A 26722-nucleotide genomic window follows, 5' to 3' on the forward strand; every position below is an offset into this window, starting at 1 on the left:
GTGAGCCGCGCCGTCCCGGCCCCCGCCGCCGCCGCCCGAGAAGAACGGGAAGGCGGGCGAGAGAGCCGGGGAGTTGCGGAGCCCAACAGCCCGCTGGCGGCCCCGCCCCGCGGGCTGGAAGCCGTAGCCCGAGGTGACCGAACCGGACGGCCCCTTCCCATCACGGCGCCCACAGTCCGCTTCCCTCATTCTTCCTCCCTTTTCTTCCCCTCCCCCATCCCGTCTGCGGCTCCTTCCTCTTCTTTTCCTTCGCCCCTTCCCCCGTTCACCTCGCTCCTCTCTCTGCAGCCTCGGCCGCGTCCACATCCTTTCTTCAACCGCAGCACTCCTTCCCCCAAACCGCTAGCCCCTCCCGCGGTCCTCCTGGCCCCTCACGGGTTCTCTATGACTCTGCCCTCTCCTCCCGGGGCCCGGCAGAGCCCCCTCTTCCAGCCCGGGCGCCTGGCCTGCCTCCTCCCCATCTCCTTACCCTCCTGGAGATATCCCTCACCTCCCCCGGCATTCCTAAGATGCCCTCGCGCTGCGCTTTCCCCCAGCGCCTCCCCAGCATCCCATTTCGAGGCCTTTTGTAAGCCCCTTCCTGAGCTGCCCCTTTCCAGCTCCTTTTCTCCAGTTCTGACTTGCAACTTTCCCTCTTCTACGTCTTTGTCCACTTTGCTTCCAAGCTTCCCTCCCTCTTTCCTCTCACCTTATCCTTCTTGGGTCTACGCATCCCCAAACTCAGCCTCCTCCCTTTCATGCGGGTTGAGGTTCCTTGTGGGGTGCGGAAAAGCCTGCCAAGCCATTCCGAGAATGGGGACTTATTTGCTCTGCATCCCGTCTGTCTTTTTTTTTTTTTCTTTTTCTTTTTTTAACAGTAAGAGCTCGCCTCACCCCTTTTTGTCTCTATCGTTTCCTCTCTCGCTTGCCATCTCTTATGCATCCCGCTCCAGTTCTGCTTTCCCCACCCAAGGACCCCGAGACCCATGCCCTCCCTTCAGGAATTAGATCCCTTTCTGTTCGGGGATGAAGAACTTCGCCGCGTCTTTCTTTGGAAGCTTTTTGGTATGTGGCGTGTCGGAGCCAGCACCCTTGGCCAGACAGGAGGGAGCTCCCTGGCACAGGCCTCTCTCCTGGCAGAGTTTTTGTGAACGTAATCCCCTAGCCCCGCGGCGACAGCGGCCCTGCTGCTGCTGCGCTGCTTGCTTTGCAGCGAGCTCAGTTGGGGTTACTACAGTTCAAACGCGGTTGAGATCAGCAGGCGTGGGGGCGGGAGAACAGAGGAGGTGCGGGGAACAGAGGAACGGAGCCTTGCAGTGAGAAGGCATCAAAGATTAATGGATGGCTTTGCATCGCAGTCTGCAGTAAACAGGAAACTAGTTCGAAAGGAACTGAGGGGACTGTGTATCTTTTTATCTTTTTAAATACGGGTGTGCAGTTCTGAATTTTGAATCATGACCAAAGGATGAGTTGTCGGTGCTGCAGTCGTGACCCAGGCTGAGCGCTCAATGGCAGAGGTAGCAGTTTTTATTTCCACTGTCTGGCTCCTTAAGTTAAAAGATGGCCCTTGGATTCAGAGTGAACTCCATATCTTTGCCGTTTTGGAGATAACTGAAACCACAGAACTGCTAGTAGTTTATGTGGAAATCGGGTACACACAAAGTTAGCTAGCAATGAGTGGGAGTGGAGGACCAGCTATATTTAAAACATGTGCCAATGCTTATGTAAGAAGTGCGTTTTCGTCCCGCGTATCAGTTTTTGGCTGAGTTTACCTATGATTTTAGGCTCCAGCTCTGCCTTCTTATATTTTTCGAGCTTACCATGCTAGCATATGGGCAGCTAGAAAATCTGTCAGTTTTAAGATTGGTTTTAGTTGATATTAGGTTTTATTTTTATTTTTTTTTTAGCTGGGGCAAAGAAAGGTTAATGATGAATGGTAGTTTTTGTTTTTCTTTTAATGGGGGAGAAAGGTGTAGAACTTTCAGCCTTAAATTCCTAAGTATTGTACTGAATAATTTTAAATCGAGTCATATAGTATTTTTATTTTGGCTTTGTCTTTTTAAAAGGAAGTTTATCTAGATGTGAATACTGTTCTTTTTTTTTTTTGTAAGATCACATTATTTCCCATGTTTCTTATTTAACAATTCAACTGAGACAAGCTGTGACTTTAAAATTGTACGTCTTTCTTATTGTTCATGATGTTTGTTTTTGTTTGATTTCTTCATATTCAGAACCAATGCAGTGTTTTCAGGAAAGTGTAGAAAGAGGCTCTCTGTGTTTCCTAACCCATAAATATGAATGGTGAACCATGCAACGTTATACTTGCACAAGACATTGCTGTGTTTGTAAGTAGCGATTGATCCTTCCAACCCTGGGAAAGTTATTTAATGAAATCACTGTGGTCTTGTTTTTGGTTAGCATTTGTTGAGCCTTTTTGGCCATTATTGGAAAGAAGGGCTTTTTTTTTTTGGTTTGCTTAACGCTGTTTTACGGTGTAAAGCATCTTTAAGTTTGAGCCTCATTTAGCTTATATTACTTGCTGAGACATTGTATTGGAGTATTACTTTTCCAAATCTTTTCATAGTTCTGGAACGAAGTTTTAAAATCTTGCATGGAAGGTAGAATGGTATGCGACTGAACTGGGAAGAAAGTAGCTCATATATTTGGATTTAGGAGTGTCATGCCTTTAAATTTTCTTTAGCTCTCCTTATTTTTGAGGATTATTTGGTATTGTTTTGGTTTTAAGAGAATTCTGAGCTCCCTCTGACTTAGAATATATCCATTAGATCTATCCCACAAATCTAAGGAAAAAGAGAAATTAGGCTTGAATGAAAATGAATATCGTAGAGATATAATAATCTCTTTACTCCAGGAGAGAAGGCTTCATTTTTATTTCATACTGTAATATAGTGATTTGGTAGATGTGAGTAAGATTTCAGTTATCTACAAATATTTCAACCTTTTGTTTAGATGTTGGTTTAGTGTGTGGTCCTATAGTATAGTGTATAGTATTGTGCTGGTCACCACCCTATCCATGTGGCACTTTAGAAAGATTCAGAATTATAAAGTTTTTAGGAAGGTTTTTTTTTTTTTTTTCTCTTTTCCTTCTTCAGCTTTGTGGATAACATTTTACATTTGGTTTTTCACATATTGGCTATGTTTCCTTCACATCACTATACATGGTCAGCTTGCCAATTACTTGCTAAAATATCATTCATATACAGGAATAAATGAATTACTTAGTAAGCAGTAGATTTATTATTAAAGACATTTCATTATATCTGGGATCCTTCTTAATTCACACATTTAAGTTTTGAGTTTGTTATGCAGTAGAGTTTGGGGATCTGTCTTCTTGGATATTCCTTCATATTGACAGCTTTAGGGACCTAAGATTTTCTTTTTATTCTTGTTCTGTTTGTGAGACAGGAGTACAGGTAATTAGGAGAGAACATGTGCCATTCTGTTAATGACCTTCTTTTGTAATAGAGATGATCCTCTGTAAGACTTTGGATTTTTTTCCCTAGCAGTTCAGATCTTGACTTCTAATGCAGGATTGGTTATTTGTTTAAAGTTTTTCTTTACCCCTTTAAGGGCTACAGTAAATGGTGAAAGAGGGTACATTTAAAAGTAACAAAACATTACAAACAGAGGAAGGCTCCAAGTCAGATGAAATAAATGTGGACCACAAGTATTAACTCAATAGTATTCCCTTTATTTTGTTGCTTACTATAGCAATTCTAGAATCAGAAAAATAATTAAATTCCCAAGAGTGCATTGAGTTATCAGTTTGACCACCAGAGTAAGCAGTTATTTTCTATATATTTCCTTAAGTCATTTAGATGGTACAGGCACATTACATTTTTTACCAAGAATTTCTTTTTTAAAATGCATCTTCCCATCTCACCAAATAACATGGGTATTCTAAAACATTTGGCAAACAAAAAGAAAGAAGGGAATAAAAATTACCCCAACCTCACAGTTGAAAGGATGTTCATGTGAATATTTTGGTATATTTCTTCCCAGTTTATTTTTTTCTTAATAATAAGAGCTTTGAGAAATTTAGGTTCCTGAATGGTGTAGTTTGCATAAAAGTTGATTAGAGACTTTATTTTTCAGTGCTTTTTCCCTCTTAGGACACAGCTATTTGGTTTTGAGTCTGACAATATTTTTTTGTGTTTAGGAAAATTATTAAAGTAGTCTTATTCATCTAAAGTAATCAGAATTACAGTATTTATAAAAATTAATTTTGCATTATCGATAGCATGTATAACACATTTGGGTAATGGGAATCATATATGCTCAACCAACAGTCAATGAAATTAATCGGTTTTTTACTGATTGAAAACTTAAAATAATGGTGTGCCAAAGTTAACCACCCCGCCCCCCATTTTTTTTAACTATCCGAGCTAGGAAGCTATGAAAATTAGAGGGTAAAATGGAAATACTGACAAATATTTAACCATAGCATAGCAATCTGTCACTATAATTTTCTTCAGAAATAAATGTTTTCGTTTGTCCTGTAATGTCTGAAATTACTGCCAAAGCTAGAAATATGTTTAGCTTTCTCAGCAAAATTCTTAAAAGGATATTGTTAGAGCCAAGAATCCAGAATTATCTTTACTCTTAAAATTGTCCTTTAGCCACTTTTTTTGCACTGTTCTCTTTCTTAAAATTCTTGGATTAATTTGCATTTCAATCATATAAAGCAGTATTCCATTGAATTGTCCTTCTAAATAGTAGGTTGTCCTGGAGATCCTTCATTTCCTTTTTTTTTTTCTTTCATTCTACTACTATTCATCAATAGCTCAGCACAGACTGGGCCTGCAGACTCACAGTGCCTGACTTCGTTCTCGTGTGCCAGCATGTCTGTGTATCGTGGGAACAACTTGATGAGCATTGTTTTCCTACCTTGAAGGCAGATTGTGGAAATTTCAGACTAAGAGTTTAACATCAATGGTTCAAAGAAACAGTATTGCAGATAATGTGTCCTTTACGTTTACATATTATGAGTTCTCTGGATTGTATCTATATCATGTAAATTCAATACTTCAATTTTAGTTTTAAGTAATAATGAAAATATTAGACTATGAGATACTGCGAACTTGCTATGTAATTGTCAGATTTTTATTGAATAGCTTTGTTTTTCAATATAAATAATGTTTGCCCTCTTTTAAGAGCTTCATAAATCTCAAATAATTTTATAGGAGTGAGTATTTCTTTTCAAGTTAATTGGACAAAAGATGGGTATTTTGTTGCTAAGTCCTAGGTTTGGAGTAAGGGACTTTTTAAAAATAAGTTCAAAATCTTAAGATTGGGCAGACCTGAACGAGTCCATGTAACAGCACAGTACAAAGCTTATAAATATCCAGAAGTGGTAGGTGTGGCTAAGAAGTTTTATACGTTGTAAGATAGTTTTTGTGTAATATGTGATAATCCATTAGATTCATAAGAGAATATCTAAAAGCTGTTTGAGGTGACTTATTTTCATATTTGTGTTTCCTGAATTTTAGGTTTGCTCCAAGAAAAAACATGGCTGCAAAAGAGAAACTGGAGGCAGTGTTAAATGTGGCCCTGAGGGTGCCAAGCATCATGCTGTTGGATGTCCTGTACAGATGGGACGTCAGCTCCTTCTTCCAGCAGATCCAAAGAAGTAGCCTCAGTAACAACCCTCTTTTCCAATATAAGTATTTGGCTCTTAATATGCATTATGTAGGTAAGCATCTACATCACCTTTCTCATCTTTTAGTGAACATTCTGATTATTTTATGTCTTTGTATATTTTTGAATTTGGGTTAGATGAGGTCCAGTTACATTGAGATGACAGTGAGATAGTCATTGATAAACATTTACGAATCTTGTTTATAGTCTTCTCTTACCATTGCATATGGATTATTAGGGGTAGAGGAAAACAGTTTTGGATTTATTTTACTGGAGGAAGCTGGAAGTCAAAAAAAATTTTAGATTTTAATATGATAAAATGTAAATAATGAGAAATACCTTTCAGACATTTGGCCTGTTCTAATTCGTCATTTTTTTGGGTTTTGGTAGTAATTCAGAAAGTAAGCTTTTTAAAATGCAGTATTCTTCATTGTTCCAAAACATTAATATAAATTGAAGATAAAGCATTCATTTCAGTTAGATGTAAGGTGGGCAATTATAATATTTTCTCAGAAAATACTCCTTGAATTATAATCGATATGATTTGGAGTTAGTGGTGAAAGTAATGTTAGAGATTACAGAAGTTAAAGGCAAGAAATATAGGCAGGAAACAGATAAAATTCATCTACAATGAAAGTCATGATCTTTAATTTTTAGGTTCACTAGATTTACATGTAATGATAGCAACAATATATTTTATTTAACATTGCTATTGCATAACTCAAGACATGATTTGAATGATATAGTCTTTCTATTAATATTTTTATTAGAATTGCCCATCAGCAAGTATACTTTTTATAAAATTGTGAAGTGTTGTCCTGTCTCTATGAAATTTATTTTTATCTATAGAAGGTCTTTGTGGGTTCCAAAGCTTAGCCCTGAGAACCCCTTACAGCTCTAAGAGATTACCAAGGAAGCCACTGTGAGAAGAAGTATGGTCTAGTAGAAAAGACAGTGCACTGGAAGTAGAACACCTGAATCTAGTAAACTCATCTCTCTTAGGTGGCATTGCCTTTGGAAAGTCTGTGAAATGAGAAGGGTTTTTTATGCTGTAAAACACTATAATTCTCAGCCCTTTATTAAAGGCTTTGTATGTTAGCCAATTTATGGAAGATAATTCCAGTCTGTTGTAGAACAACAATTGGGTACTTATCTTAGATATTTAGCTTAATCAGCAAAGTAATTCACATGTGGTTTAAAAAATGTGCTTATACATTATTGTTGAATAGATTGAATTATATATTATAAAAACAGCTACCTAATAACCAGAAGCATTAATTTTAGAAATCGAATGTGTTTCATTACAGTTGCCATTCGTTGTTCTCTGACATAACTTTGGGAATTCAACTCAGCCTTCTTAAATACACTTCTTACATGCTATGCTAGAGTAAGCTCAGTGCTTATATGAGTAGATAATTTCAGCATGAATGGTTTTCAGTTGGAGTAACCTGTGTGTCAAAGTATTATGTAGTGTTTATATACTGTTTCTGATTACAGAAGACTACCCTTAAGCAAAAAGCAAAAAGCAAAAAAGTATACAGTGAAAAGTATTTTCCTATGTCTATTCCTCATATACTTAGTTCTCATTCTGAGCCCCAAGCAGCTATTTTTATTTTGTGTATAACTCTAGAGATATGTATGTATAAGTAAATACAAAGATATATTGATATATAAATGTAAATATATTAGTATAAATAAATATATTTCCCCTTTTTTGTACAGGTGTTAGCATAATACACACTATTCTGAACCTTTTGTTTGTTTTAACTTAATGATATATCATTGTCTTAGCTATTGCTTTTAGATACTCATGAAATAAAGCTTTGTACTCTCTTCTGCCTAATCATATGATTCTGCTTGAATGTTGAGGCTTCACTTTCCCCTCAACTCTGCAGTTCTCTTTTACAGTGGTGTAGTATCCGTGTATGGCTATAACATAATTTTTTGGTATACCATAATTTTATGGCTATACCATAACTAATTACTCTATTGGTGGACATTTTAGATAACGTCTGTCTTCTATTTCATTAATTAAGTGTTATACTAAATAATTTTGTATAGCCATAATTTCATCACATGAAAATATAGCCTTGAGATAAATTATTAGGAGTGAAGTTCCCAGGTTAAAGAGTATATACATTTATAATGTTGATCAATACCACTCTCTATAGGGTTTTACTGTTTTGTACCACCACAAACAAGTGGTCGAGAGTTCCTGCAGCCCTACATCCTTATCATAACGGTATTACCAAACTTTTATATTTAGCTACTCCAGTAGGTGAAAAACGGATGGTTTCAAATGTAGCTTTCATCTGTATTTATCAATAAGATTTAATTTATTTACATTTAAGAAAAATGTGTATTTCCTCTTCAGATAGTTGTCAGTTAATGTCCCTTGCCCACTTTTTTATGGGATTGTTAACCTTTTCATATTAATTTGTGCGACTTTCGTGTACATTAGGGAAATTACCTTTTGTGATGAATTGAAATTATTTTTTCTAGTTTCAGTTCCCTTGATTTTCCTTGAATTTTTTTTTTTTGACATGCAGAATTTGCTTTTAATGGGGTTGAATTTATTGTTTCTTTTATAGCTTTAGGATTTTGAATCAATTAGAAAAGTCTTCCATATTCTTGAGAATTCTTTATGAAGAATTCTATCATGTTTTATTGTATTATTTTTTACTCTTAAATTTTTTCTTCATTTAGAATTTATATGCATATACAGTGTATTATAGGTATAATTTTATTTTTTCCAGATAACTGTTTGGTTGTCTCCATGTGTTTATTAAATAGTTTAGTCCAACTTTTTCTTACTGATTATTATACACTAAATACATATATACCATATTATATGTACCAATATACTATTTTATAGTATATATTTTGTTTTGTTTCTGAACTTTTTTTTTTCTCCTTTTAGTTTGTCTTATTGAATTTTGGTTATATTTTACTGTCTGATAGAATTAGTCCCTTGTTTTATATTTCTCTCTCTGAGTTTTTGTTGTTGTTAGTTTTCTATCTGAACTTTAGAATCTAGTCCTTGTAGTTCACATGATTTATTCATCCTATCATTTTGCCTAAGTATTTAGAATCTCAAAGGTCTTCTTGTGCAATATATGTTATTGTTGTCACAGCATTTTTTTCCCCCACTGGAATGTGAATATAGGGGTATAAGTGAGCCATAGGGTTTTTGTTGTTCTGTTTTTTGTTTTCTTACCTAATCTAAGTGGGTCTCTAAAGGATTTGAGAACCATTAGTTCAGTATAAACTTATTATCATGTTCAAGGCTTTATATTGAGACTTTAGCCACCAATATTCTTTCTTTTTACACCAAATTCTAGTCTAGCCTACGGGATTTACTGTCTCCTGAAAATATCCTTAGTGCTTTTATGGTTTTCTTACTTTCTATTCTCTTTTCCTAGAATGTTTCTCCTTTCTTTAGACTGGTATAGAAAGATCCATTTACCTTTTTAAGTTCAGATCATACTTAATCACTCAATTAACCATAGCCCTTCTAATGTTTGTTTATTACAGTACCAGTATTGTTTCATACTTTGTCCATGTTTACTTTTCACTAGATGGTTTCTTTTTTCTTCTTTGGATCTTCCGTGTCTAGGAGTACATATGGATCATACTTTATATGTAATAATGTTGGTTGAGTGATTGGAATATTAAAAGAATGATTGAAATGAATATGATCAATCTAGAGGATTTGGCAGCTGATTTTATGAAATGTTCAGTAGAAGAGTAAGATTAGAATATCTGGAAAAAAAAGGATAGTTCATTAAAAGACAATTCAAGGAGTGGTTTCAGGCAATAGAGTACTTAGAATAATCTGTCAACCACAAACATTAAAAATGCTTGTTAAATATTATAAATATCCTTTTTAATACTTCTAAAGTCCTTTGAAATAGCGATTAACAAAATAAATTGGAGGAATAATTTTAAGAAATGGAAAGCAAATAGAAATACTTATCTCTTGCTTCTGCTGGGTTGTTTTTGAAGTTAGGTTGTGTGGGAAAACTGAATTCTATCTCTAGTTTTTAGCACACCTTCCGTTTCCTTAACTAAAAGCATGATTGAGTCTATGAGAAGGGCATTAGGTGCTAAGAAGTGATATCTGTGCCCAAATAGAGACTCATTAATAAATGGAAAATAGTTGTAGGAGAGTAGACTAGAACAAGATTTTTTAAGATCTAGAATGTCAGACTGAGAAGTTCAGAACTTGCGTAGGTTTTAGAACAAGAGCGCTCTCTAGATAAAAGTGATGGTTTGGAGAATATTGCCCTAGTAATGGAATATAGAGTGTATGAAGATGGAAAGAGACTGAAAGAAGAATAGCAATTAGTATTATATTACAGAATGGATTAGGATAGAGCATAGAGTCTGGAAAGGAAGGGTAATGTTTGAGAGACTTGTTGAGGAAGACTCAGCAGCACTTGGTAATAGAGAAAAGATGACTCAGGTTTGAGTCAGAGTGAATGGGATTTAGGAGTGTGAAAGAGGGTGAGCTAGCTTGTTGAGGGAGGAGAAAGAGAGCTCAGTTTGTACTTGCATATGAGAACATTTAACTGGAATATATCTCAGGCATTATGAGCTATGAGCTGTCTATTTAGAATAAGAAATGATTAAGCTTTTGGTTAGAATAAATAGTGATCGAGTTTTTATTGCTTTTATAGCAGATTCTCCCCAACTATTTGTTGATAACATGCATCTAGAATAGTATATTTGAAGCAACAAAATAGATTCTTTGAGCTAGATACTTTATAGAGAGAAAAGCAGTTCACAGACTAAATTCCTTATGTTCATTTGAGAGGGTGAAAAGAAAGTGGAAGGGAGAATTAGAGGGTAAAAGGAAATTTATGTCACAGAGCCAAAGAATAAGAATTTTGAGAGTAGTTGCCTTAATTGCTGGGACATGGATAAGCGGGATGTCTTAGACTTGACAAGTAGATAGTTGTTGACTTCTGAGTTTCTTTAGAGTCGAAGAGGGTTTGTAGAGGGTAAATAGAGAATAATAGATGGTTAGAAAATAAGAGGCATTGATACAAATCAGTAGAATGAGAAAAATAGATAATAGAAAAAGGAGAAATCAGTGTGAAGAGAAGTTTTTCTTCAAGATTGAGGGAAGATCTTGTACTTTCTCTGAAAAGAGAGGTAAGGACTAGTGTCAGGGTAATGATTGAAGATGTAGAAGATAAAAGTCCTTAGGAGCTGGAAAAATAAGATCTTGCATTGAATGGAAGCAGGCACCCTTAGGGAGAGACGAAGACACCCAATTCTTCCTCTGGGACTGGAGAATGAGAGAATTGGTAGAGAGAACAGACCAGTAGATAGCAGTAAGGATAGATAACGACCAGAGTCCTCTTATACCTTTGTGTGATACATTCAATTATAAAATAGAAACATCTGCAGAAGTGAAAAATGCTTTATATTGTCAACAAAAAATTCATAGTGATTTTACTGCACTGAATTTACTTTGGTAGTGATGTAAAAAAACCCCTTAAAGTTGTTGTAACCTAATTGGAAAGTAATTTACTTCATTACTTTCTTTTTATTAGTGTAATTAATTTGGAGACTAAATTAGAATCATATTTTATTTATATCTCTCTTAATTTTTACTACAGGTTACATCTTAAGTGTTGTGCTACTAACCTTGCCCAGGCAGCATCTGGTTCAGCTTTACCTATATTTTTTGACTGCCCTGCTCCTCTATGCTGGACATCAAATCTCCAGGTAAGAGTATGACCTCATTTTTGAAATGGGTGACTGAATTAAAAGTTTTCCTTTACCAATAAAATACTTCCCATGAACACTGTTAAGAAGCCAAAGCTTTGGTATGTATCCAAAACAGTTCTATTGATACTTGTTTTCTAAATAAATATCATCGTACAGGATTAATAGCTAGAGTTATGCCTCAAGTTTTATTTCTGCATTTAAAATGGAGTATGTTTACAATGAGCTTTTTTGTATTACCAGTGACAAGAATTTCCAGAGACAAGCTATAGAAACATTTTAAAAATTATAGACTTCATTACTTTCCATCTTTTCAGGAAGTCAGTTTATGATGCATAAGAATCAGTGTAAGATGCAACCATATATATAGTGGATGATTGATATAAGTTATTTGATCAGATTAATTGTATAGCTCAGAACTTCTACCTCTTTAGCAATATTGTCTGTTTGCCCAGGTCTGCTAGTCTATAAATTTTAAGACTGGTCTGCCAGTGGTTTCTAGCTATTGCACAGGTGAACCAAAAGCCACACAGCCAATGTGATGGGGTAGAATAAATTTTGTGGGAATAATTTATTTTGTTTTGATTGAAATGTATAACCGTAATAACATATACTCCTAATTCTAAGAAGAGTGACATTATTTTTGAATATATACTAAAATATAATTCCCTGGAGGTCTGAAATATAGATTTTTGGTATAGGCTTGAAATTTAATCTTAGAAATATTTTTATGAATAGAATTGAATGGTTGACTTTTTTAAAACCCTTTTTTCTCCCCCAATTATAAAATAATACTGTTCACTGTCGATAATTTTTGGGAAATACAAAAAATTTTATAGGCAATAATAATCACCTGAAATTATACTACCCAGAGATAGACCTGTAAAAATTCTAATATTTCCTTCCAGTTTTTTAATACCTTCCAGTTTTCACCACTTCAGTGATACTAAAAAGTGAAATTAATTAATAGTCACTGACTCTTGGCCCTTCCTGTTGGAGCAGGACTTTAATATTTCATCTAGATATTTCTCAAAGGCCCCGGAGTGTTTCCCTGAAACTCAGTCTTCCCACAGTCCTCTCTGTTCCTGCGTGGTTGATTTCCTCTGCTCAAAAAGGTACCTGGAGGTGTCTTACTTTTTAATTGCTGCCACTGTCCTTGCCCCAGGGCATGTCCTCGAATGTCAAAGTTGCAGAATCTGGAGATGCCAGAGTAGTGCTGCCTTTCTTGTGACCCCACGGTGTCTCACATCAAGCCATGTTTTACCCTCAAGTGGAGACAATGACTTTGCTAATTTGGTGTCACACAAAGATGTCCCTGTGTCTTAGACTCTTTTCTGGGAACAGCTTCAGCCTTTTCCTGTGACATCTTCATAGAGCTTAGACTAGGAGTCCATGGGCCAGTACTGACATAGACAGCATGATGTCCTTCTCATTCCAGTACCACCAACTCCAGACACCCAGCCACAGTCTAGTCTTCTGGCCTCACCCAGACACTACTGCATCTCAGCTTATGCTCAGAGTAGAGATGCTTCCCTATCTTTTTATACATTTTTTTTTTAAAGCAAATATTGTGTCTGTAGAGAGAAGTGCAGGAGTTGGTATGTGAGCTCCTGAGTCACCGTTTTATGGAGTAAATGAGTGCCTGGGCATATCTTTTGCATAGTGAATAGGTGATTGGATAGGTTCAGATTTCATGGTCCTTATTAACTGTTCCATAACCTTAGTGTCACTTACCAGAAAGTGACATCTCAGTTCTCCTCACTTGTAAAATGGTGATAATATCTTGAGGGGCTATTGTAAAGACTGAATAAGATAAAGCATGTAAAGCACGATTTCTGACTTTTTAGTGCTTATTAGTGCTCGGTGAATTTTAACTAACATTCTTGTATCTTGTTTTTATTATGCAGCAATGTTTGTGAGCATTTTCCTGTGTCAGTCTTTAAAAAATTATTTTTTAAATGGCAAAGTTTTCCGTGGTGTATCTCTATAATGGTAGCTTTTTAGAGTTGATAGGATTTTGATGATGAATCAGAGAAATCTTAGAATTGAAGGTAAAGTTATTAAAATTATTGCTTTGATAGTTATAATTCTCGGTGAAAAACAATGAACCTGCCCTTTCCCTTATGATTTTTCAGTTTCCAGTGGTTTGTGGTGGAGTGATAGCTGCAACCATGTAGTTCTGTTTACACACGCACGCACACGCACACGCACGCACACACACACACTCTGTTACCATCAAGGCTTGTCTAAAGAGTTCAAAATTCCATTATATAAGGATAAAGGGGGCTCTAAAAGTGTCAGAACTAAAACCTTTTTCTGACTATTCTTATGGCAATTTCAACTTTTTAGTTTTAGATTTTGTGGGAATGTTTTTTTCTAACATTTAAAGTTTGTTTTCATTATTAAAATATTTACTTATTTTAAATTGAAAAGTTTGTAATAAAACTTTATAGTGTGCAAAAACATTTCCTGTTTTTTATTTTCATTTTGATGCTTATTATAATCTTTTAAAATTTACAGATGAAAAAACTGAAGTGGGAAAAAAGCTAGGAAGGTACAGCCTCAGACTCTAACTCGAATCTAGGTTTTCTGATTCTTAGTTCAGTTCTCTTAGGCAGGCAGGATGGTTAGTATAAAAAATTTAATTTTAGAATTAGACTGGGTATGAAGTAGGTTCTCTGCTTAGTAAATACCTTGTTACCTTGGCCAGTTGCTTCTTTGAAATTGTAAAGTAAGACTGCTCATCTTATGGAGTTAGTTTGATAGTAAACTAACACATTTCAAGATATGGAATATTTTAGTACTTCTCCTCTTAGTATAATTAATTTATACTGTGTGGTGCTCCCTCACAAAAGGTAAGCAAAGATTATTCATAACATGTCCCATTTGATAAATATTGAAACTCAAACATGTCACATTTATAAAACATTTAGGCTGAAGTTTTAAGTTTAAAAAAAACATAATGGTTCAGATTTCATGTGGCAGTTTCATAATCAAGTATCTTTTTTTTTTTAATAACAGCTTTATTGAGATATAATTATGTACTTAAAGTGTATAGCTCAGTGGGTTTAAGTACATTCACAGAATTATGCAAAACATCACCACAATTGATTTTAGAACATTTTCTTCAAGAAGAAACTCTGTTCCCAGCAGTCACTTCCCATTTCCCACCAGTCTGTCCCACCCCCCACAACCAGCCCCGGGCAACTGTGAGTCTGTTTTCTGTTTCTGTGGATTGGTCTATTCTGGACATTTCATATACATTGACTTTTACAGTATGTAGTCCTTTTTTGTCTGGCCTTTTTCACTTAGCGTGTTTTCAAGGCTCATTCGTGTTGGAGCATGTATCAGTACTTTTTTTTTCCTGTTCAAATCGTATTCTGTTGTGTGAATATGCCACATTTTGTTTATCCATTCATCTCTTGATGGACATTTGAGTTGTTTCCACTTTTCGGCTATTATGAATAATGCTTTGAACACTCATTGTTTTTCTTTGGGCATATGCCTTGGGGTGGAATTTCTGGATCATATGGTATTGATATTTAAACTTTTGAGGAATGGCCAGACTACTTTCTAAAGTGGCTGCACTGTTTTACGTTTCCACCAGCAGTGTATGAAGGTTCCAGTTTCTCCACATCCTTGCCAACACTTTTGATATCTTTTTTAGTATAGCCATCATAATGAGTATGAAGTGCTATTTCAGTGTGGTTGTGATTTGCAATTTCTTGATGGCTGTTGAGATTGAGCACCTTGTCATATAAGTCTTTGGAGAAGTGTGTATTCAGATCTTTTGCCCATTATTTAATTGAATTTTTTTAAATGAGTTGTAGGAGTTCTTATATATTTTAGATGCAAGTCTCTTATCAGCTATATGATTTATACATATTTTCCACCATTCAGTCCAGTCTAGTTGTGTAATATGGTCCTGAGAAGAAGAATCAATACTTGGATGACTTAAATAAGTAATTTGGTACTTCAGAAACTGGCTATGGAAAAAGACATTTGCAAATATTAATTTCTTAAATTTCATAAAGTCTTTAAAAAGTTTGATATCTATTTCCCCTAAATACATGTACTCACATATGAGACTGATTATCCTTAAGTGAATAAAAATTTTTAGAATATGTCTATAGGGACACGGAAAGTAGATTAGTGGTTATCAGAGGGAAGTGGGGTGGGGAGGTAGGTAGATAGGGGTAAAGAGGTTCAAATATTTGGTGATGGAAGGAAATTTAACTTTAGGTGGTGAACACAATGCGTTATACATATGATGTATTGAATTGTACACTTGAAACCTATTTGATTTTTATTAACCAGTATCACCCCAATAATTTTAATAATAAGAATGGATTATTATAGAATTGATTTAGCTGACAGTTCAGAAGAACTAAAGTTTAGAAAATCCCTGAGCTCAGGTAGTATAATATGAACTAAATTGTGCTTTTCATTTTGAGCGATGTAAGGAGTGTATTTTCCAGTGCCAGTCCTACTTTAAAATTGAGATTGTCCATAGCTAAAAGGAAAACAGAAAACTATGACCTTTTCCGTGGGATGTGGTCATGGTTCAGCTCCACAGTTGTGTGTTTTTCCCTAAAATTTTTAAACTTCAGTATTCTTAAGTGCCTCACTTTATTTTTATCAATTTGTATGTGTATGACTTGAATTAAGAGCCTGTGGGTTTCAGAAGATGAAAGTACACTCTTTTTGTCCTGGTCTTGGGTGTCTAAGTATGGTTTCAAATGTGAAACTTTCCCAAGTTACTTATGTGTAAAATACAGGTAACTAGCTCTCCATTTTATGAAAGCTTGTATAATTCTAAGCTGTAGATGAGGGTTTCTCTACTTCAGAACTATTAGGATTTTGGGCAGGGTCATTCTTTGCTGTGGGGCAGTCCTGGCTGTTATGGGATGTTAAAAACACCCTGCCTCTGCTCACTAGATTGCAGTGTGCCCCCTCCCCAGCAGTTAGGAAACCAAAAAGTCCCTGACTGCCAAATGTCATCTTCTGGGGAAAAAAAAATTTTCCTTAGTTGAGAACCATTGTTATTAGCTACAGGAATTGTTAAAATAAATTTTGTAATTATATACTGAACATTTAATTTTGATAGGAATAAAATTGACCCATTTCAGCATTTGATATGTTTTCTTCTTTTGAATATTATCAGATCCAGGCATTAAATCTTTAGTAAGGGGTCAAAGAAGCCGAAGGGAAAGTAGGGTGGCAGGGTGGCAGAGGTGATTTAAATAGTTAAACCGTGGATAAATAAACTATTTAATTGCTAGCACAGTGCTTAGGGTTTAGTAGGTCTTCAAATCCAGATGTTTGAACAGCACAGTATCTTGGGATCTCTTAAATCGAACGGTGCCTTTGTTTACACATATTGCAAAAGATAACTTGGAGGGCTTGCCAGTTTATTCTGTGTAATAGTAGATTAGGTTTTGTTGGAATTAACATTGTATGAAGGCTCTAAGTGGCCAGAATATACAGATTGTTCCTAGTTTGTTCAGTAACTCAGGTTGCTTAAGAGACTGTTATTTATAAGTAAAGGTTTATAATCAGTTGGTGAATTGGTAAGCTCCTAGATTTTGTTGTTTTTATTTATTTTTTTTTGTAACTTTTATGCTTCTCTTTATAGAGAGAATTTTTCCAATTACAAGCTCTCCTTTCATACATCTTACACATTCTTTATTCCTCTAACAGTTTCCTTTAAAGGAGAATAGGCTTCCACAGGGATTAAGGAAGTAGATTTTCCAAGTGTTTAGTTTGTTAGTACCCAGTGTTGACTGTCAGCATTGAAAAAATTGCTGACAAAGTGTAAAAAAGTTTTAATGAGAAAGATTTTATTCTGTTACAAGTAGAAAGCAGAAATTCTTGCTTCTGACTAACTTAATACAGTTTACGTTTTAAATCTTTTTGATAAAAAAATTGTAATACTGTTTTTGAAGAGCTCATCTAATTCAGTCTTAAAACATTTATAAAATTCTGTTAAAAATTAGAATTTCATGGCTCTTGCCTCAGACTAATTTTTGGCTTAAAATGACCCATGGAATTTTGGATAATTCCTTTTCTGGATCCTTCTTATTCAGGCTTAACTGTCTTTTGTTGTTGTTGTTGTTTTGTTTTGAATGACCTACTCTGCTGAGACTGAGTAACCATGAGTTTTCATTGCTAGTCTGAGACGCTGTGAAGTTGTACATAACCTAGATAGAGACATCTTTGTTGCCGTTGGTTCTTATTTCAGTTCTGTATAGTTTGGGATGCAAGGCCCAGATTCCTCAGAAGGGACAGTGACAGTAGTTGAGCAGAGGGAGAGGTTCTAAGGTGCCCAGGGTAGGGAAGATGTTAATTTGTATGGTAGGATGGTTGATCCAATGATTCGGATTTTTTGGATAGGTTTAATGGACAGTAAGAGAGAACGTTATTACAGTGAGGGAGTGCTGTTCCTAGGGTCCAGGAGTCGGGCATAATGAGAGCTAGTTGGAGGAAACTGCTCCGTTAACATCAGGGTGTTGTCATTATGGCCTAAAGCTAATTATTTGTCTAGAATGCAGACCTCCCTTACTGTCCTGTAATCCCAGCAAATCGCAAAGTAATGAACAGATGGAGAATGAAAAAGAACTAAAAAGAAAATCATAAAAAGTTTAAGAAAGTTAAGAGGAGGCTTAAAAAAAAACCCCCCAAAGGAACATAGAGTAGGATAAAAGAAAAGGAAATAGTTACATTAAAACCTTTTATAATAACCCTATAATGAGAGGTAAAATAAGTAAAATGAGTGATATTTAAAATAAAAGACAAAAGGCAGAAATAACTAGCTAAGTAAAAATCTCAAAGTGAAGCTAATAAACGATATAATTTTTAAGTAGAGTTTGAACTTATAAAATTTTTAAAAACTTTTAAATATCTCACAACATTCTATATATTTTATAGCATTTATCACAATTGTAATTAAGTAATTGTTAGGATAAGTATTTTTTTTTTATCGTAGCTATCCCCTCTGATTTGTAATCTTTATGCTAACAGGGACTACGCCTTTCTTATTCATTGTGGTATTCCCAGATCTCAGCAGTATGCTAGCAACATATTATGTGTACAGTAAATTCTTTTTGAGTTACAAAAAAAAAAAAAAGCATAGAGGATGTTAATTTTCCTTAGAAGTTTTGTTTTGTGAAATTAGACTTAAGGTAAGAGACTCTAAAGAAAGGCAAAGAAACTTTTGAAAAGAAAGTGAACCAAAGCAGGCTAGGAAATAATGCAAAGCAGTTAACATGTCTCAACAATAAGAAATTCTAGAACAATGTTGAGTTTAATGAGTTACATTTTACAACATCAATAATGTGATGACAAAAGCAAACAAAGGAGAGAAAACATGACAGGGAACCCAGCCCCTCGACCCCATTATGAGAGAGCTCCTGGGACTAAGGCCCTTTTGGGCGCCTTTTTGTAGGCCCCCTTTTTTTATTAGGTTGAAGTTCACATAACTAAGCTAACCTTTTAAAGTGAACAATTCAGAAGCATACATTACATTCATAATGTTCTGCAACCATCACCCCAAAATAAAACCCTTTAAGTGGCCATTTCCATTTTTTCCCCCAGCCCCTGGCAAGTACCAATCTGCTTTCTGTCTTTATGGGTTTTCTCTGGTCTTTTTTTAAAACTGGATCTATTGGAGAGGAATGTGCTATGCCCCAAAAGACATTATTTGGCTTTAGAGGCCTACATAGTACTGAGACTCAGAGTTAGATCTCTTTTAGATATAAATTTAAGTCTTTAATAGCATATTTAAAGACTTCATAAATCTAAGTGATATTTCTAAGTACATTTTATTTTAAATTTATAATTCTCTTAATTCTTTAGCTTTCTATCCTAAAACTATATAAAATATAATTAGATTAATGGTCACCTATGGTAATCTGGTAATCAGTTATTCATATGTAATTTGCACATGGAGCTAGCATTTGTGCCTCTCTCCATTAAAACAGGGTTCAACCATCGACTTTCTGGACTGGATAATTCTTTGTTGTTGGGGGCTGTCTCGTGCAGTGTGAAATGTTTCGGCAGCATCTTGGCCTAGGTGCCAGTAGCACTCCTAACCCCGCCTTCAAGTTGTGACAAGTAAAAATGTCTCTAGACATTGCAAAATATCCCTTCAGGGACAGAATCACCCTGGTTGACAACCACTGCTTTGAAATCATTCCTCTTGAGAATCTGGCTTTCTAGTTCAATAAAAAGAGACTTTTAATGCATTATTTGTTAGAAGTAGTCATCGTAGAGTGGTAGAGGAGAGTTGCTAAATCACCCATGATGCTTAGTCATTGATTTTTGTAATTGTTCCCAAAACTGCTTCCATTCTTAAAAACTTTTGGAGTTTTTAATTCTGACTTTTGGCAGCAGTCTATTTGCTGATTATGTTAGGGTCACTCCTTGTTTGGCTATGCTATGCTAAAGGAATTCAACTTGATTGCCTAACAGGAAGTAGTATCATGGAAAAAGTAAATACAGCCATACGAGTTTGTTCAGAAATACTTGAAACATTCAAACTGTTTTGAAATATAACGACTAGAGCATTCACCAATTGAAGAAAAAAAGGTGAATTTTTTTAACACAAATTTTCACACTTGATGTTAAAAGAACCTAAACCATCTTCTAGTGTTTCTGCTTAACTTAACTAATGATAAATTAAATTTTCCCTTTCTATGCTTCCCGCCTAAGCCCTAGAAGTTGTTTTCTCAAAGTGTAAAGACTGTTTGGCTACTACTTAAATCTTGTTATTTCTGAGCAGTCACGTGTTAAATGAAGTAAATCTGAAGAGGAATATTTGATTTGATTTAAGATAGTTTCGAAATAAATTTGTAGCCTACCTAAATATTATAATTCTAATTGTAGATTCCCTATAGAATTGAAAGTGACAGTTTTTAAGGATTGTCCTCCTATGAGCCAGTTTTCTAACTAGTTTGAGATTTTAACTGTAATTAATTAGGCATAATTGGGGACAAAACTTTGTGGAAAGTAAGACAGAAGGGGAATGGTGGAAGAGAGCCAAAAGAGGAACTATTTAATACAGTATTACTAGATATTATTTAGTAGTAGGGTAGAGAGATGACACCTTAACTGGCTTTTTACTGGGCATAAAGTATTTAATAAGGTCATGGGAAGAAAAAAATCCCACACAGTGGGACTGTCTACTTCGTACAGTAAAATCCAGTTTCCATAATTTCTGTTTCCAGTGCATGGAAGGAGACGAAGGCTATTCTATAGAATTCTTTATAAAGAATTCTAAATTTTTCCTTAGTATAGATGTAGAGAGAGGTGTTATTAATGGAATATACTTTTTATTAGAATTCTGTGTGTGAGTGGCTTCTCTCCTCCATCAGTACTTGGACTGATGTAATATCTTCTTATCGTTTTACTTATTTAGGGACTACGTTAGGAGTGAACTGGAGTCTGCCTATGAAGGACCAATGTATTTAGAGCCTCTCTCCATGAATCGGTTTACCACAGCCTTAATAGGTAAGTATTATAAAAAAATTAAAGTTGTAGGTAGGAACCAACCAGCCTTAGTATCATATAAAGTTGTTGCATACTTACTACAATAAAAAAAAAGGAAAACTCCTAGTTATTCATGGTGACTCTTCCAAAATTCAGCCATTGTTAAATGTTTTATTTTCTTAGTCTTTTTTTCCCCATGCATAGATATTTTTTACTTTGCCTGTTTATAATCATATATTGCCTGTAGTTGGTTGTGATTTTTATTGGTATTTTAAGTATTTGGGAAGATTAACTTTTAAATAAAGCTAATTTTTACTTTGTCAGATTAAAATGAAATATATATTGTCATAAAGTTATTTATTATTGAAAGCTGTCACCTTATAGTCAAAAATAAATTGCCAGAAACCTCAAGAACTTGAAACATGATTGAAATATTCAGGTGGCAGAATGTTAAAAGTAGAAGCGTTGGCTAAGACTCCACAACAACATAGATACAGTGTAAAGTGAGGTACTAGACTTTCCCACGCAGGAAGTGAGAGAAAACCTGTTTTGTGGCTCTTAACCTCACCTATGCGGGTGTTAAAAGGTTGAATGTTGGAGAATGAAGGAAGATTTCTTTAGAACTGTTTTCTCTGAAATACCTTCCCAGCACTTCACATTTAGAGAATTCAGCAGTGGATCATTTGGAGAGTCACATGTCTTCTGTGGCTTGGTGGGGGCGGGTATTGTGGGCTGATGTCTGACCATGTCTGCAAAATCTAAAACTGCACATCCATAACTAGCAATGTGTGGCTTTTGAGCATTTGCAATGTGGCTAGTCTACATTAAGATATACTGTTAAGTGTAAAACACACATCCAGTTTTCTGAGACTTAGTACAAAAAGGATATAAAATGTCTTTATTTTTTTAACATAGATTGAATGTCTATATGATAATATCTGGAATATATTAGGTTAAATAAAATACATTGCTGATTAATTTCACCTGTAAAATTAAAAATTACATAATGGCTCATATTATAATTATAATCTGATAAAAAGGCCAACAGCGACTGGCTGGCTCTTGCGTTTTCTGACTGTGGGGTGAAAATGTTTTGTGGGGTTTTCTGTATTTTCTAATCTGTGTAGGCAAAGGATGTTTGTTTCCTATGGGCAAGATGAAGGCCCAAGAGTCTCTGAAGATTTTCTTAGGTCTTATAGGAAGGCCCTTTAAAAGGATGATAAGATTCCAACAGGGATGAACTTCCAAATTCCCAAGAGCTAAGGAAAGAACCAGAAACAGCCAGAGGAGGGTACATGACAGGCACCAGAGGGGAGATCCACAGTGATGGGCACAGTCTCAGAATAACCCATTAAATTGCCCAGGAGAAAGATCAGTTTTAAACTACACCAGTGCCAGAGGGCACCAATACCGTCTTGTTGTAAGAGTACATTCGAGTAAAAATTTCCTACTTTCCTCCCTCTCCTTCCTTCCTACCTGCTTCAGTCCTGGGTAAGTCAAGAAGAGAGGGAGATGATGCTAGCAAAGAGAGAGAAGCCTGCCATACTGCTCTACCCCCTCTCAAATGCAGGTTTTCTAAATATAATCCCGTAGGAGGCCTGACCTAGAGTAAGGGAGAAGCCTCAATTTTAAATCAGTTTCAAAGTTTTGGTTATTGTTAGATTAAGACCATGTAACCTAAATTAGATTAGAAAAGTTATGGGACTCTTAACCTTAGGCTAGGAGAACACAAATCTTCACAGAGTAGATTTTAAAAGACGGTAGGAGAAAAAAATAACATTGCTTTATGACTATAGCCTATGAGCTGGTGTATTCAATAATGGTAACATTCAAGTATGAAAATATTGGCTGGCTTAGAAAGCTTGTAAAGTCTTCTCTTTTGTTCTGTAGGAGATGCAGGTTAATTTAAATCGGAAACATATTTTCTTAAATTGTTCCTTTCAGTGGCTATGATGGTCTATTTACTCAACTAAGATTCTATTAATTAGAAATAAAACAAAATCTTTAAACTACTAAGTGGCATGTTTTCTTCAGACTTTGATTTTAAAGTTATGTCTCTCGTTTTCTTCCATTTCACTAATGAACTTCTTTAATGAAAAACTAAGCAGTTTGAACATGCCGTCGTTTCTTAGGGTTGCAGACTTCTTAGAGGTGTTTCTAATAGTGGAATCCTGAAATCCAAATCCAGTACTTGAGATTTTGATTTATTCAGAATTATCAGGCAGATTGGAATAGGCAGATTGCAATAATCAACTTCCTATTCTTTTGGAACTGTAGGAGAGATTTCCACTAACACTATGACTCCTTCCTACTTTCACCTAAATAGGAGGAGGAGTCTTATCTTAAAGAGAATTATAGCACATGAGTCATATTCTTCTTTGAAAGAAGATAAGTGAAGCCTGTAACCCCAGAACTGAGCACTGAGTGTTCTGGCATAGGCTTATGGGAACGTTCACAGCTCAGAGGAAGTTTACATCATACTGAACAAGGAAATTTAAATGTCATAGCTATGAGCACAGTGAAAGTAAGATATGCCAGAAAGAAAATTCCTTCCTAATTATTCCTAGTATTAAAGCGTTTTCTTAAAAGTCAAGAAATGCTACATTTTTATGATGAAAATCCATTCTTTCCTGCATCACTCCTCTCTACTCTCAGGTGTAATTACCCAGAGATGCACGATCATTTCTTCCCTGGTGTTTTCTCTTGTCCCTTTCTGGGAATCCTGTTAATTGAGTAAGGTTCTCCTACATTGAGCACCTGACTTTCTTAACTGTTCCATTTTCCTTTTCTTTCTCTCCTTTCCTCTCCTCTTTTTGTTTTACTTTCTGAAATTTCCCAACCTTATCTTTCAACACTTTTATTGTATTTTCTTGTTGTTACATATTTTTAGTAGCCAAGAGCTTGTTTTTATTGAATACTTCTTTTTTACTGTGACAGTCTTTATTTCTTAGCTGTGTTATTTATCTCTCTGAAGCTTTCTTTTGTTCCTTGCATTCTCTCCATTTCCTCTGAGATCTTTTTTGTTTGTTTTGGTCTTTGTCTTTCATGAAACAGCAGTGTTTCTCAAGCCTGTATTAGAATCACCTAGTTATTTTAAATAAAAGATTATGAATACTGATGCATAAGCCTCATCTGAGGTTGATTAAACCATAAGTTTTACTTAAATATCTGGGAGTGCTTGACTGATCATTTGTATTCAGGTGAGTTATTGTTTATTGGAATCCCAGAGCTTACCAATGCACTTATTTCACAGTTGGTGTTCAAGTGGGACTGGCTGTTTTGAGGGGAACTTGGAAGTATATGGTTTGTGTGAGGTTTTTTATTTGGACTTGGTCAGTTTCCCCAAAGAGGAATCTTATCCCCTGCGGAGGAAGCCCATGTCCTAGAACTGGGTGGCAACGAATGTGGTAGCAGTGTTTGGAGCTCTAGAGAGATCTCTTCTTTTTGGGTGCACACTTCAGTTTTAATCTCCTCTTTTCATTGGGCACTTCACCTAGCCTGGGGTGTCCAGGAGCATGTTCCAGCCTCTCTAAAGAGCTGATGTCAGTCTTCTTCCCAGGACAAAGGAAAGAGTAGTGGCCTGTCTAAAACCGGTTAGCTGTCTCATATGTTTTTGTCTTCTCTCCTCTAGATGTTGTTGACATATCCCACTTGATGGCCTCTCTTTTTTTTATATGGATTTTCCTCCTTTTTTGTGCCTTTATGAATGTTTTTCATATTATTTTAATATCAGTTCTTTTAAGGCTAAAACTAGTACTTTGTGAGAGAAAATATCATGTGTTATAGTAGATTATTAATAAATGTACAAAATTGATTGCTGTTTTCATATTCTTCTAACAATAATATGGCTAGAACACAAACAAAAATCCTAAAGTATTTTACTTTTCATTGGAAGAGAATTTGACTAAATGATCTTTGTCTTTTGGGGGGCGGGACAATGGTTCTAGGACTTCTTGATATCTTTTTTAAAATTTATTTTTCAATTACAGTTGACATACAATGTTAGTAGTTTCAGGTATGCAACATAGTGATTAGACATTTATATACCTTATGAGGCCATCACCCCAATAAGTCTAGTACCCATCTGATACCATACTTAATGATTCTTATATTCATCTGAAAGGTTACATATTCAAGAATGTCCAAGATATTCTGAAAGGATCAGTGAAATGGAACAGTGTGGTATTGTCATCAGAGTAGATCATTAAAAAAAAAAGAGTAAGTTCTGACACAGACACAGAGGGTTTCGAAGTATACCAGAGTAGCATTTCAAATTAATGAGAAAACACCTGGATGATTCCAACAGCTAGTTTTAAGACAACTAACTAAAAATCTAGAAAAACAAACTTAGATTTTTACTTTTTATCTCATTCTAAAATTTCAAATGTGTTAATTTTTAAAATAAAGATTACTAAAAAGAAATATGGGTGATTACTTGTATACTTGTTTGTATAATCTTAAGTAACAGGAGCCATGCAATTAACCATCAAAGGCAGAAACCGTTAAGGAAAAGATTTATAGGTTTGACTGTTTACAATAAAAGCTTCTGTACTAATAAGAGCAGAAGGTTATTATAATATTCAGGCAAATGACACATTGGGAAAATACAATTATATGGCAACAGAGATCAGTATTTCGATCAAACAATAGAAGGCTACATATCCTAGTGGAAGAATGGGCAAAGAATGTGAATAAGCATTTCACCAAGCAATTGCAGTTTTTGTTATTTGCTTATTGGTAATGTCAGAACTACTAGTAATCAACAAAATACAAATTTAAAGAAACTTAGGAAATATTCCTTGTCTTCCTCTTCCTGAATTTATTTTCACTGTTGGCAATTCAGTGGGAAAATGGGCACCGTATACACTAAGTGTTTTTTTCTGTAGGGTGATTTGGCAGTTTGTGTCATAAGCCTTAAAAATGTTTCTTCTGACTTAGTAATTGCACTTTTAGGAATCGAGTCTAAGAAAATATTAGAAAATGTACTCCGAGTAGTTTATAAAAAGATGTCATAAATGTTCAAGCTTATTCATAACAAAGCTTTTTATAATTATGAAATGTTTGGAAACAGCCAAATGTTAATGTCATATATATTCAGTATAACATACCATACAACTAAAAAATAACCATGTACATGTGTTTATTAGTGTGGAGAGATATATGCATAATACGTATTAAATTTAAAGAGCTAATTATAAAATAATATGTAAATCTCATAAAATATTTCTCTATATTCATATGCATAGAATAAATCTGAAAATATGTTTAGCTAATATGAATATGCTATTATTCGTATTCAAATATGAATAGATAATATGAATAGCTGACTTTTATTGAGTACCTACTAGGTTTCAAATACAATGCTAATGCTTTTCCATGCATTTTTTCATTGAATAGACCGAAGGTATTAGCGGAGCTACCTTTGGGTGATAGGATTATGAGAGCTTGAGTTTTTTTCTTTTTACTTCTCTCTGTTTTCTATATCTATTCTATAACTTTTCTATAATGATTATGCATAATCCTCTATGAGATTTTGTTGCTTAAACATTTCAGTTTTAATTTTAATTACTGAGTCATTTGGGAGGGCTTGCATTGGCCTGTGAATGCAATTGAAGATCAAAAACCTCAGAATAAATCTTGTCAAAGCATAGTCTTGGACAAGTAACTGTGTCTTGGATTTTATGCTTTTACCTATAGACCAGAAGAATTAAATGTTGAGCAGTTTTATAAAAGGAGCTATATATATGTACAACTGTTGTGCCTGAATTATTATAATATTGAATTAGACATTTAAAAAAACTTTCTCCATATTATGCATGCCATCTGGAATGTGATGAAGTCCAGTAGTAGATATTTGTGCTGC

At 35.0% G+C, this 26722-nt stretch overlaps 1 protein-coding gene across 15 annotated transcripts in view; it reads left to right on the top strand.

The window, feature by feature from the left end:
* Nucleotides 1–26722, top strand: part of RNF145 (ring finger protein 145) — a 68403-nt gene continuing 41681 nt past the window's right edge. For 8 of the 15 annotated variants that reach the window (XR_002779523.1, XR_002779521.1, XR_002779524.1 and 5 more), the window contains exons 1-5: nt 143–1044; nt 2211–2324; nt 5490–5692; nt 11265–11373; nt 20789–20880. Coding sequence is in view for 6 of the 15 variants with exons in the window: in XM_011356725.2 (XP_011355027.2) it covers nt 2278–2324; nt 5490–5692; nt 11265–11373; nt 20789–20880 (451 nt within the window). In the remaining 9 variants the exon portion in view is untranslated. The other 7 variants (XM_011356725.2, XM_011356726.2, XM_023528618.1 and 4 more) reach the window with 7 other exon arrangements.

Source organism: Pteropus vampyrus, unplaced genomic scaffold (assembly GCF_000151845.1).
Source record: "Pteropus vampyrus isolate Shadow unplaced genomic scaffold, Pvam_2.0 Scaffold30, whole genome shotgun sequence".
Lineage (NCBI taxonomy): Eukaryota > Metazoa > Chordata > Mammalia > Chiroptera > Pteropodidae > Pteropus > Pteropus vampyrus.